The sequence below is a fragment of the Malurus melanocephalus genome, unplaced genomic scaffold, assembly GCF_030028575.1.
Source record: "Malurus melanocephalus ecotype Western Australia unplaced genomic scaffold, MMel_1.1 scaffold_1164, whole genome shotgun sequence".
NCBI classification, from domain to species: domain Eukaryota; kingdom Metazoa; phylum Chordata; class Aves; order Passeriformes; family Maluridae; genus Malurus; species Malurus melanocephalus.
The window spans coordinates 54,682-67,845 of NW_026624396.1; the positions used below are offsets into that span (position 1 = coordinate 54,682).

Below are 13,164 nucleotides of genomic sequence, written 5' to 3' on the forward strand. Positions count from 1 at the left end.
AGCCACCCCAGAGAATGATCCCAGGGCAAGATCCATCCCGACAAACACGGCTGGAAATGCCAAAAAAATGCCACCAGGGGAGAGGTTTAGGAGTTTCACGGCTTCCTCTCTGCTAAGAGCAGATATTATTGCTTTGGTTGTGTGCAGGGCGCTCTCCCAGCAGGAATGGGAGCTCCATGAACTCCAGAATCATCACACACGAGGTGCTGCAAAATCCAGGGACTGGAAGGAGCCCAGTGCTGCTCCCTGTGCCACTCACAGCCWCCAGGAACACCAGGGAGAGTTTCTGACCCACTGAGGCACCATTCCAAGGCACAGCGGGGTTTCCTCTCKGAGCCAGAGCATCAGAAAGCTGCGGAATAAAGTCTAAAATACAAATTTATCAGTGAGGTACAGGATGCTCTGTGCAGAGATCCACCGAGGCGCGAGGAGGAAACAAATCAATCCTTCATCTTCCTCCCCTCGAGAAGGCACAAGAAGTAGCAGCAGTTTCTGCAAGGCCAACCAGCACCTAAACTCAGAACTAAACCTCCACCACTAAGGCCACCTGCGTTTTGGACCCTTCATTCACAGCAGAGGGGACAGCAGAAAAGAGAGAACCCCCTCACTGCTCAAATAACACTAAAATGAGAAAAAAAAAGTACCTGAAGTCTTGGAAGACTCTCAGCTCTTAGGGCTTGTTCAAGGTCAGGCTGCCCGTGAGGGACAGATCTGCCAGAAAAGCTCCAGACTTTGGTAGCAGGTCAGTTTACAGCAATAAAAATGTCATTAACAGCATTTTTTTGGAATTTTTTTTCCTAATAAATGTTTACATCTCCATGCGAATATATTAAACTGCTCTTCACTACAAAAATACAGTATTTGAGATCTCCAGTAGTTTCCAGTGGTTTGTGACAATTGTAAGCAGACTGCTCACAGGGTGAGAGTCCATCCAGCTGCTCCAGTCCCTCAATAAAGTGCTTTTCTGTAGAAAAACTCAGTTAGAAACTCACCCCTGAGCCAGGGGCGACCCAATAACCCAACAACTTCCAAAGGTAGGAGTGTTTATTTCCATAGAATTAAGGTTGGAAAGCTTTAAGCTTTGGTCCTCATAAAACTTTGGTCTTTTGCTTCCTGCTCTGTCGATATCCCAACTTCCTTCTAAGCCTTTTATGGTCTCTCCCTACCCTGGTAAATCCCAGAGGTGCAAAAACACATCTGATATTTTTTCATCTTTGACAAGAGCTCGCCATAAAAAAGTCTTATTTTTTTCATCTTTGACAAGAGCTCGCTATAAAAAAGCCCCGTTTTGTTTTCACTCAGGGAAATGGTGGCTGCTCATCAGCAATGAGCTGTTCCCTGTGGGATGGGGAGGAGAAGGTCCCTGGATCCACTGAGACACCAAGGAAGGCACTGATTGTCCAGCAAAACCTCTCAGCCACGCGAGGTTTTCTTCCCACTGAGCAGCAAGCCCCAAGGAAGCAGAGCAGATGGGAGCCCCAGCTCCATCCCCTCTCTGGGCTGCACAAGGAATGATGGAAAAAAGCACTGCAAGACTGATCACCTTTGAAGGCTGCTCAAGGTGAGCCCCAGCTCCAAAATCCACCATATTTATGTTCATGATAAGGTGATTTCATTACAACACCTCCTGGAACTATTAATCAATCTGAGAGTTGCTCAAGGCAGAAACAGGAAAAAGGTGATTTTCTGTGGGCAGCTCCACACCAGCTCCTCTCCCTCCTCTGGTGGGAACTCTGTGCTCACCAACACCCCGAAACCCTTCACATCTTCCCAGCTTTTCTGTTCCCAGCCACGGGAACACGGAGGATGTTTGGGGTTTCTTCCATGACTCTGACCAGCAGGTTGTCGATGTAATCCTCCAGTTCCCGCACTTGGAGATCCTTCCTGGTAATGGTATCCTTCTGTTTCAACACCAGYTGGATCAGCTCATCGTGTGTCAGCTGGGCATAGGCATAGGCAGGCTCGGAAGGATCATATTTCTTGGGGAGGGAGGGAGGGAAGGCAGGGTCAGGACAGACACAGAGCATTCCAAAGCAGCAACACAACACCCAGACAGACCAGCACCATGGCAGCTGGTGCTTAAACAAACCTGGCAAAGCTTAAACCAGCTGCTTAAACAGATTGGTAAAGCCAAAKTCAGGTTTAACAGTAAGAAACACCCACCCAGGCCTATGCCAATTCCTCCTATTTCTTTGAAAAGCCTGGTTTTAACCCTTAAGCAGCTTCAGAGGTTGATCCCTCCAGCTCCCAGAACACTGCCCAGGTAGGAGTGTGAGCACAGCAGGCTCCTGTGGTGCATCACACACAATTTAGGTGCAATCACAACACCACAATCTCATTCCAAGTTTTCAGCTCCTTGAAACAGCAGCATGTCAGTTGGAATCCTTGAACTCACACCCTCTCCCTTCACACCAGAAGGAAGCACTGCTGTTATTTTGGTTCTAACATCTCTGTTTCCCCAAAAAAACCCTAAAAGACAATTAAGAGAGCCAGGATTCTCCCTGCTGACCCAGGGGAAAACAGTTTGGAGCTGTTTGGATCAACGTGGCATGGAAGCTACACCTCAAGGCTGGAGGTCTTTTTCCACCCCAAGGAAGTGGCTGTGCCTGAGAACCTCCTCCACAAAACATGAGGCACCAACTCTATTATAAATCAGTCTGCAAAAAAATCACCTTTTAAGGACTGTCCTCACTTTTGGGGGCTGACCAAAAGAAAGTTCATGTCCCAACTATGTGGAATACACAAACTCTTCAATCAAACCAAAGCTTAGGCAGTGAAAGTGCCACTTCCCTCCATACCTTCACACTCATCTCCAGCAGCTTTTCGTTCATGGTGCTGATGACATTCAGGTTCTTACTCTGAGATTTGTTTGCCATGGCATTCATTGGCTTCACAGGATGGAGTCTGCAACAGGAAAAGAATGGTTTCTGTTTGGGCAGGACATGTAACAGCAGATCTTCAGACTAAAAACAGAAATAGCAAGAAATTGGGGAAGATTCCCTCCGTTCTCTGTCTCCTGAGAGAAAAGAGATTCAGCTTCAGGAAGACAAGGTATTTCTAAGGCACAGGATTTCTGTGAGTATTTTCCAGTTCTCTACTATTTATTGACTYAAGGCACTGGAGATGAAGCAGCAGCAGCAGGAAGGGAAATCCATCCCGTGTGTGTCGTGGAAGAAAAGCCAGGTCGGGCTACACGACAACACAGGGCAGCTACTCTGATCCCTCAGGCATTTCAGCCTGACTTTCCTAATCAGAACATATTTGTGATCTTACAACAAATCAAATACTTCAGCTATCCTGGGACGAGTGTTTGGCCTTTTCCCATCTGAGCTGACACCACAAGCTGCAAAGAAGCGCTGTCATTATTTGCCTGAGCTGGACTTACATCACCAATTTTAACACAAGGAGTGAATTTTACTTCTGTTTCAGCAAATACTAACCCAGAGGTGTCCCAGCCCCCAGGCAGGGCTGTACAGGGGAGTCCTGAGGGCTGTGGCACCACTGCCACACTGCAGGAGCTGCAGCTCCAGAAGGAGCCCGAGCAGCATCACCCCCTGCTCCCTCTGAGGAGCTCCATTCAGGCAGGAAATGAAACACCCTCATCTCTCAGGGTGACCACTGTCCCACGCCTGACACCTCAATCTCCATTTAGCCAATTGGAATGAAATGACTCCATTCCACCTGCACTTTCCCTAATGGCTCCCCTAAGAGCTGTGGTGAGCAGCTGCTCCCTCGGCAGCCTGGGGATCCCAGGAGCCACAGAGATCCTTCTGGAGCCACAGAGATCCTGCTGGAGCCACAGAGATCATTCTGGGGCCACAGAGATCCTTCTGGAGCCACAGAGATCCTGCTGGAGCCACAGAGATCCTGCTGGAGCCACAGAGATCCTTCTGGGGCCACAGAGATCCTTCTGGGGCCACAGAGATCCTTCTGGAGCCACAGAGATCCTTCTGGAGCCACAGAGATCCTTCTGGAGCCACAGAGATGCTTCTGGAGCCACAGAGATCCTTCTGGAACCACCAGGAGCCAGAGAGATCCTTCTGGAGCCACAGAGATCCTTCTGGGGCCACCAGCAGCCACAGAGATGCTTCTGGAGCCACAGAGATCCTTCTGGAGCCACAGAGATCCTGCTGGAGCCACAGAGATCCTGCTGGAGCCACAGAGATCCTGCTGGAGCCACAGAAATCCCTCTGGAACCACCAGCAGCCACAGAGATCCTTCTGGAGCCAGCAGCAGCCACAGAGATCCTTCTGGAGCCACAGAGATCCTTCTGGGGCCACAGAGATCCTGCTGGAGCCACAGAGATCCTTCTGGGGCCACCAGCACACCCGCCCTGGGCAACAGGAGCCAGGCCCTGCCAAATGCAGGCTGCAGAGGAATTCAGGGCCGTCCACCCAGGTCAGACCAGCAGCTGGAGGGACAGATGTGCACCCAGAAAGCAAAGCAAAGCTGACACCTGCACAAGGTACCTGCTGKGATCCCCACATGCTCTCACCTGTGCTTGGCAGACACGGTTTCACCACCCCGGGGGGTTTGCTTAGGGAACGTTTCAGAGGGTGAAACCCGTGCCTGGAGAAGTTTCTTCTTGCCCGAATTTCCTGCTTTATCTGCGAAGCCCTCGGCTGYTGGCTTTTTCGGAGACTCTGCTCTATGACTCGGGGTGTCAGAGAGAATGGAAGGAGAGCAAGAGAAGGGCTGGCAAGGACTGGACAGGGAGGAAGAGGAAGCAGAAGGCTCAGAGAAGTCACACTCTGCACGCTCCTCAACACCTGCACTCCTTTCCAGCTCTTGTTTCTCCAAATGAGACATCAGCCCTGAGCCTGAGTCAGCTCCCTGGACACAGCCCCTGGCAGCTGCCACTGCAGGAGGCAGTGAACTGTCTGGCTTACAAGCACCAGGAATAGCTCTTCCTCCTCCTCCTCCTCCTCCTCCTCCTCCTCCCGGAGCAGCCTGGGCTGCAGCAGAGCTGTCAGAGAGCTCTCTCTGCTCTCCATGCAAAGCTGTCAAAGCTCCAGGCTGCTCTCCAGTCCCTAAGACATCTTCATCACCTGCAGCAACCCCGGAGCTCTCCTGACAGTCCCCCAAGAGCTCTTCATCAGAGCCTCCCTCCAGGATCACCGGCAGACCGGCCAGTTTGGAACCCCGATCTCCAGGAACAAGAATGGCAGATTTGAGATTTGTGAGCCTGACAGATAAATCATCATCACCTTCCTCTTTGAAAGGCCTGTCCCTGCTGTTACTGCTGGCAGTMACTGGAGCAGTGACAGTGTCCAAGGAGCTGCTTTGAGGGAGGCAGCCATGAGCAGCTGAGGGTTCATCACCCGCTAACAGCAGCCCTGGCGTGGGTTTTACATCACTTGAAACAGCAACATCASCCCCTGACTCGGCCTGGGGGATCAGTGGGGATTTCAGCAGCACAGCCACTCGTGGGGCTGGCTTTGGTGGCACCAGGGCYRTGCTGCCAGCCCTCCCTGCCTCAGYTTCCCMAGGTGGCACCGTGCAGGCTCCMYKGGCTGCTCTGACYKSAGACAGYGACTCATTTYCAGCAAGTGGAGCTGCCTGGGGCTCCAACCTGGGCACAAATTCCACCCTCTGCTTTCCAGCACAGCTCTCCTGCTGCTCCCTGAGCTCGGGGGATGGCACTTGGTCCAAGGACTTGGAGGGGGACACAAAACCTTTGTCAGGCCTGGTGCAGGGCTCAGTGTTTRCAGCAGGGACCTGCACAGTGGGATCCCTGTTCCAGGAGGGCCATGTGCTGTCCCCAGATTGCTCTGATGATGGGTGACCCCCTGCTCCCAGCTCACCCCCAAACACTGCTCGCTCTCCTGCTGGCCCTGAACCCATCCAGAACCTTCCACTGGAATCCAAGTGCTGCTCTGCACCCTCCTGCCCACCCGAACCCACAGCACCTGCTGGAACACCCTGCGATCCCCCAAGGACAAGGGACACACATTTCCCACTGCCTGGCTTGCTGCTTTCCAAAGAATCCTCAGGCTGGAGCTGGGCAGAATCCCAGTGCTGCTCTGGAGCCAGCCCAGGAGAGCCAGAGGGAGAGTCAGACACGGTGCCAGGAAGGTTTGGCACAGCTGTGACCCCACTGGTTAAAGCCACATGCACAGAGCCCCCCAAAGCCTCGTGACCAGGGTGTCCAGCAGAGGAACTGTCCTCACCACAAGGAAGGGAGGAAAGGGAAGAACCAGTGCCAGCTTGGAAACCTGTCCCTGCCTGCCTCCCACGCTTGGGCACGAAGGGATTATTGTCATTGAAATGACACTCAGAGGGGACAGAAGGTGAGGGTGGGCCAGAGAGAGCTTGGGATGTCTCCAGGTCAGAGCTCTGGGGATCCTGCCCCCAGTCAGCAGCAAAAGGATTATTGCCCCGAGCAGTGGCCTGCCCAGGAAGAGGCACTTTGGGAGCAGAGGCTGCAAGATGAGGGGATGAAGGGAAATGGGAGATGCCATCGGGATCCAGGGCTGTGGCTGCCCTGTCCCACTCAGCAGTAAAGGGGTTCTTGCCATTCCAAAGCTCTGCAGCAACAGCAGGAGAAGTGAGGGAGGCAGAACTAGTGATGTTTTCAGAGCCTGGCACTTGGACWTTCTGCCCCACTTTAGAAATAAAAGGATTATTTGCACTGCTGATACAGTGCACAGAAAGAAAAGCAGGGAGGGGGTCAGGTGCAAGAGTAGGAAGCGTGGCTTTGGGATCCTCCTCTGGAGACAGGCCCAGTCTGCAAAAAGGGACAAAAAACTCTCATGTCACTCGCAGATGCAACACGAGGCAGGAACAGACAAGYTTTAGCACCAGCCTCCATCAGCTCTGCCACTGAACTGTACTTTCAAAAGACCTCAGAGAGAGGTTCCCCTGTTCTTTATATCCTTAACTGCACCTTTCCCAAGCACTGGACTTAGGGCAGAACTCTTCTGCTGCAGAGCTTGCTTCTGCTGCTTTAAGCACCATCTCTTTGCACCCCAAGCAGGTTTATTAGTACAGGAAACACTTCCTAGGCAAGAAATTTAAACTTGAGAATCACTGAAAATGAAGGGTTAGGGACACACAGCCTTATTAGTAGGGCACACCTATATATATATATATATATATATATATATTAAAACCCCAAACATTATTTATATATATATATATGCGTATGAAGGCTAAAGGAGCAGAATTTCCGAAAAAGCCTTGTGTGCAAATCCACACAAAATCCCTTTGTGCTGCTGTGAACGATGCCAAAAGCAGAAGGGCTCCAATGCCAACCTTTGGAAGAGCAAAGCCAAGGARGGAAGAGCAGAGCAGAGGTGTTAGAACGGGCATTTCAGACCCTGGSCAGTCACACAGCTCAGTTAGTTTGTGCAAGAGATGCAGCCAGGAAAATCAGCCCTACAGGTGGAGAACCACTATTGCAGCATCACTTAGAAGGAGCATCCCTGTATCCATCTTTTCTTCATATTGAGAAAGATTTTGGGAGTTGTTATTTGCTACCAAAGCACCCAATGCCAGCGTTAAACCCGCAGGTACCCCAGGACACATCCCAGTGGCAGCTGCCACCAGCACTGCCCACCCAACTGCCACCAGCAGCTGGCACCCACCTGGGCTTCACAGCTTTGGTCTTGGCTGGCACAGCTTTCTCAGCTTTCTCAGCTTTCTCAGCTTTCTCAGCTTTCCGTTCCTCCTCACAAGAGCTGAGCTGCTGTTTGTTTGTGACGGGATCCTCCACACCCTGAGCGTCTCCTGACGAGCCCCCTCTGCCCAAATCTGCTGGCAGTTCAGAGCATTTGGCCTCCTCTTCACTCTTCTCTTCTGGAATTGTGTTTTCCTCACTCTGCAGGGTCCTGTCAGGAATATTCTCAGCATCACTGGTCTTCACCGTTTCCTTTTTCCCAGTGACCAGGGAGAGCAAGGCAGACTTTTTGTGGTCAGGTTTTTTGGTCTCTCTGATGGTTTCCACACTTGGTGGAAGGTTGGTGTCCAGATGCTCCTCACTGCTGAGCAGTTTGTATGATGGCAAAGTCATGGATTTGAAGGTCTCCAAGGATGTGGGCCCAGAGGGAGCCTGACTGGGAGAGGTTCTTCCCATTTCTTCAGGTAATTTAGTGAACCTGGAGGACAGGTTCTCCTCTGAAGCAAAGAGCTGCTTCCTCCTGAGATTGTGAGGAGAGGGGGAGGAGGTTGGAGTCTTGTCCTTCGTCGTGGTCTCTTCCATATAAACGTGACTGCCATTGATGCACAGGCTAGACTTGGAAACAGGATCACTTTTGGATTTAAGGCCACTGAACAAAGAGAGCCCATCCTTTTTGGTGTGGGTAGTGGTTCCTTGAGTTAGCTGCCTACTGTCCAGAAAGGCTGGTTTACGAGATTTAAACAGAGGAGAAGGAGCTGGCTTCTCTTCCAGGGCATTTTCAAAGGACCCTGCAAAAAAAAAAAAAAGTGGCAAGAAATTCAAGATGCAAGRACAACCTTTTCTCTGACTCTACCGACAGCCTCTGTGCTAGGAGGAACTTTCTATGGATTTGCCCACAAAAGAGAGTTTAACCAGTGCTGTGAAAAGTGTAAACARCCCTTTGGAGGAAGGCTTTGCTCTCAGCAGTGCAATACTCACGTTCTGAGGTTGGAGAGGTCTCAGACTCCTCCTCATCCCAGTGGGACTGGAAATCACTGGGCCGAAGCCGAACCCTGTGGGTGCTGGGCTGYTGTGTGGGCAGCACTGACATGGATTGTGACAGCGATGTCTTCTGCAGGCTGGGCTTGGAGAACAGAGCTTTGAACTTGGATTTCTTCTTCTCCTTCTCCACTGCCTCGTCCTCACTGTCAGCAGGGGAGTGGGAGGTGCTGGGAACAATGGCTGATGCTGTGTCTGAGAGGCCACTGCTCCTCTTGCCCTTGAGTTTGTCTTTGAGCTTCCCAAAGGGAGAGCGGGACTTGTCCTTCATGGACAGATCAAACATACTGGCTGTCATGTTGCTTCTCATAAACTGGATATCCACCTCRATTTCCCCTCTCTCTTTCTCCTTCTTCCCTGGTTTGGAGCGAAGCTTGTACCACCTGCAGAAGGAGGAGATTGCTTTTACCACCAGAAAGTGAGAACACAGAGGGTGTTTATGGTTGAAAAATCAAATCAGCCCACAGTGTAGGAAAAGAAAGACTTTAATCTTATGACAACGTCATAGTCATGGCCCCAGGTGCCAAGGAAAACATTCCTTATCGTAAACACAAAGTTATTAGTAAGATTTGGTTTAAAACCCAGATCAGGAAGGGTTAAAAAAAAGGAGAAAAAACAGAAACACAACATGGAATTCCTGTATTCCAGCTCAGCCACTCTCTGCCCTTTTATCTCTCCTCCTGACACTGACAGAGGCCACGGCTTTGAAGTGGGATCAAGCGCAGCAGCCTCAGAGCTGCACAGCATCCCACGCCCTCATACCTTTCATTCCAGCTCCTTAATGCCTCTTAAGCCCAGGAACCCCTAATCAACACCAGAGAGCCAACCCAAGCCCTACAGAGCAGGGAGATTTCCACTCACCTCTCCAGACTCGTGACTGGCACGCAGCAGGAAGGACATTGCTCAGACAGAGCCTTCTCCCTCCCCAAAATGAGCTCCAGAACAGTGCTGAGTGCCCAGGGCATCCCAAACCACAACCCCAACATGCCCTCAGCCACCACTCAGTGACACCAAACCAGCCTGGAGCCAGCACASAGGATTATCAGCACCCCACACCAGTGTGGTTTTGTTTGTTGATGAATTCCCGACTCCAGAGAACCCAGAGGAAAGGAAAAACTGCCTGGAAACTGTGGGTTTGTTCCTCCTCAGCAGCTGGAATGGGAAATTAAAGGAAGCAAACAGAGCATGCAAATGTGCCCTGCCATTAAATTTGCATTAGGGTTAGGGTTAGGTTAGGGTTTAGGGTTAGGGTTAAGTTAGGGTTAGGGTTTGGGTTGGGTTAGGGTTTAGGGTTAGGTTAGGGTTAGGGTTTAGGGTTAGGGTTTAGGGTTAAGTTAGAGTTAAATTAGGGTTAGAGTTAGGTTAGGGTTAGAGTTGGGTTAGGGTTAGGGTTTAGGGTTAGGTTAGGGTTAGGGTTTAGGGTTAGGGTTTAGGGTTAAGTTAAATTAGGGTTAGAGTTAGGTTAGGGTTAGAGTTGGGTTAGGGTTAGGGTTAAGTTAGGGTWRGGKTWARKTWRGGKTTAGGGTTAGGGTTATGGTTTAGGGTACACTGGAAGCAGCAAAMGAGAACAGRAAAAGGCAATTTGCTCCAAAGAAAATTCAAAACTAATGGARACAACTGAAGGAGATGGATTGGGAATCTGCTACAGGTATGTCAGAGAGAAATGCAGCAGTGTCCCCTTTGAGGGTGGTGAGGCCCTGGAGAAGCTGTGGTTGTTCCAWCCTTYWAAGTGTTGAAGGCCRGGTTTGGAGCARTGGTCTAATGAAAGCCAAGGGCASGGGGTGGATCTGTGCTTCTGTGGTTCTAAACAAATTCTCAAGCAGATGCTCAGAGTGGAGTTAGAAGACACCAAGGGAAGGAAGGGGTTTCACCAGGAGCTCAGGCTCTGCCCAGTCCCTGAGGCTGCAGCACAGGAATCACAACCTGTTTGCCTTTAACACGAGTCAGCACCGGGCACTTCTGTCCCAAACCCGTGATTTCCAGGAGCATCCTGTGCTCACGGTGTCACAATTGATCCCGTGTGCCCCGGGAGCCACAGGCAAACAACGAGTTCAGCAAAGGCAGCTCAGCCCTGGCTGAAYGCAGCACCCCTGGGAAGGAAATCATGGACTGACAACCCCCAAACCTCAAAAAAATATCTCATTAATGACATTTATCATGTCAGTAAGCACCTGCCACTTAATGTGCATCTATTTTCCAAAATAAAACTAGTCCTTTATGGCTACACATCAGCACGGAGCCAGAACAAAACAGGCTTCAAACAGGAAATCAAGGGCTGGAAACAACTGAAAACATGAGAAATGTCCCCAGAGTACCAAAATTGTATTTTCATTCTTTTCTCCCTCTCAATTTTCCTTTTCCCAGACACAAAGGAACGCGCCCAGGGGCCCGAGGCAGCGGCCCCGAGCTCTGCTGACCAAGGGGCTCTGCAGTGTAAACACGGCACTGTCTGACACAGCCTTAATGAACCCGGGCCTAATTAAACTTTGACAAGCACGGCTCCATGGCGGTGCTCAGGTGAGCCAGAGGAGGAAGGTGACTCACCAGGACATTACCAGGCTGCTGACTCCCAGCAAAACCCTCCCGGGAACCACGCCTGGGTTTCACCGYGCCAGTGTTTGTGTTCAAAGCAGCGAGTGTGACACAGAGCAACATCCCAGCAGCGGGGTCAGCCCGTGGAACGTGGAATTATCCAGCCTGACATGTGCTGAGGGTTTATTAAGAAAAATAAATGAGCGGCTGGCGGAGGCTGKGGCTGTTCYCTGCTGGAAGGAGAAGGCGGCATTCCAAGGACAGCAGGTTTCGGGGGTCAGTCTGGCTGTTCTCTCTGAACAGCGTCAGCACTCACACGGAAATGTTTAAAAATCAAATCAAAGAGCAGGCAGGACTGGCTGGAAAAGCTTTCTCTGGGCCGCCCAGCCTCACCCAGGGGAGCACAGTCCCCAGCTCCGGGGGTTCACTCACAGCAGAACGGACCCGGCCAAAAGGGTCACCCCATGGGTATTTATGGGGCTTTGGGGTCCCTGTGAGGAACAAGATCCCCCATTCCTCTGGGCACAGGGTGACACAGAGGGGTCTCCCATCAGATCCACACATTCCTGCGGCACACAGAGGTTTCCAGGAGGAACGGGGACATCCCACAGGAACTGGGGCTCCTCTCAGAACCTCACACCCTGGATGTGCACAGAACCCCCTCCGCTTCCTCCCCAGACCCCGCGGGGCACAGATCCCCCTCATCACTCTCCCCGACCTCCGTGGGGTTCACAGGTCCCCTTCAAACCGCTCCTTGGTCCCTGTGGGGATGAGAGGCACCCCCAAAACCTCCTCCCCACTCCCGGGGGACACGGAGGGGCCTCTCCATCCTTGTCCCCTGTCCCTACAGGATACGGAGGAGCCGCTCCATCTTCTCTCCTGTTCCCGTAGGACCCAGAGGGACAGCTCCATCCTTCACCCCACTCCCGGGGGGCACGGAGGGGCCGCTCCATCCTTCACCCCACTCCCGGGGCGCACGGAGGGGCCGCTCTATCCTTGTCCCCAGTCTCTCCAGGACCCGGAGGGGCCGCTCAATCCTTGTCCCCTGTTCCCGTGGGGACATGGAGTGGCCGCTCCGTCCTTGTCCCCAGTCTCTCCAGGACACAGAGGGGCCGCTCCATCCTCCTCCCCGCTCCCGGGGCACACGGATGCCCTCACATCGCCATCCCCGGTGCCCAGAGCCCCCCGTGCCGTGTCCCCGCTCGCTCGCACCTGGTGTGTCGCCGGTCGCCGTCGTCCCTGAGCGCCGCCAGGTCCAGCTCGGCCCGTCCCAGGAATTTGTCGGCTCCGGTGAGGGCGCGGTGCAGCACGGTGAGGCGCAGAGCGGCGGGCCGGGCCGGCAGCTCGAACGTGGCCTCCTCCCGCCACAGCGGCTCGCCCCGGCACCGCTCGGCCACCGACGTGCGGAATTTGTCGCGGCCCAGCGCCATCACCGCGTACGCGTCGCTGCCGCCCGCCGCCGCCTTGGAGCGCAGCCCCCGCGCCCGCAGCACCGTCACCCGAACGTGGGTGGGAGCCCAGCCCGGGGCCGGGCCCGCCATGGCAGCGAGGGGCAGCGGGGACCGGACGGGAATGGACCGGGAATGGGAATGGGGACGGGAATGGGGACAGGAATGGGAACGGGAGCGGCGGCGGTCGGGGCGCCCCGCCCCTCTCGCGAGAGCACGGATGGGCGGGGCCTGCGGGGGGCGGGGCCTGGGCCGGACAGGTGTGTACAGGTGTGTACAGATGTGTACATGTATGTACAGGTGTGTGCAGGTGTGTACAGGTGTGTACAGGTGTGTACAGGTGTGTACAGGTATGCACATGTATGTTCAGGTGTGTACAGGTGTGTACAGGTGTGTACAGGTATGTACAAATGTGTACAGGTGTGTACAGGTGTGTACAGATGTGTACAGATGTGTACAGGTGTGTACAGGTATGCACATGTATGTACAAATGTGTACAGGTGTGTACAGGGGTGTACATGTATGTAC

The 13,164-nt window shown here is 52.8% G+C and overlaps 1 protein-coding gene across 2 annotated transcripts; it reads right to left on the reverse strand.

Moving 5' to 3' along the window:
* Window positions 1-6: 6 nt before the first annotated feature.
* Window positions 7-12,817, reverse strand: RAB11FIP1 (RAB11 family interacting protein 1). Of its 2 annotated transcripts, XM_057387271.1 has the most exons (6): window positions 12,401-12,817; window positions 8,597-9,039; window positions 7,587-8,406; window positions 4,496-6,727; window positions 2,799-2,904; window positions 7-1,979 (listed from the first exon to the last, which is right to left on the reverse strand). In XM_057387271.1, the coding sequence occupies exons 1-6, from the start codon at window positions 12,727-12,729 to the stop codon at window positions 1,761-1,763; spliced, it is 4,149 nt and encodes a 1,382-aa protein (XP_057243254.1). In that variant the 5' UTR covers window positions 12,730-12,817; the 3' UTR covers window positions 7-1,760. The 2 variants fall into 2 exon arrangements, with proteins under 2 accessions (XP_057243254.1, XP_057243255.1); XM_057387272.1 differs by lacking the exon at window positions 4,496-6,727 and having other exon boundaries at window positions 8-1,979.
* Between the last annotated feature and the right edge of the window lie 347 nt (window positions 12,818-13,164).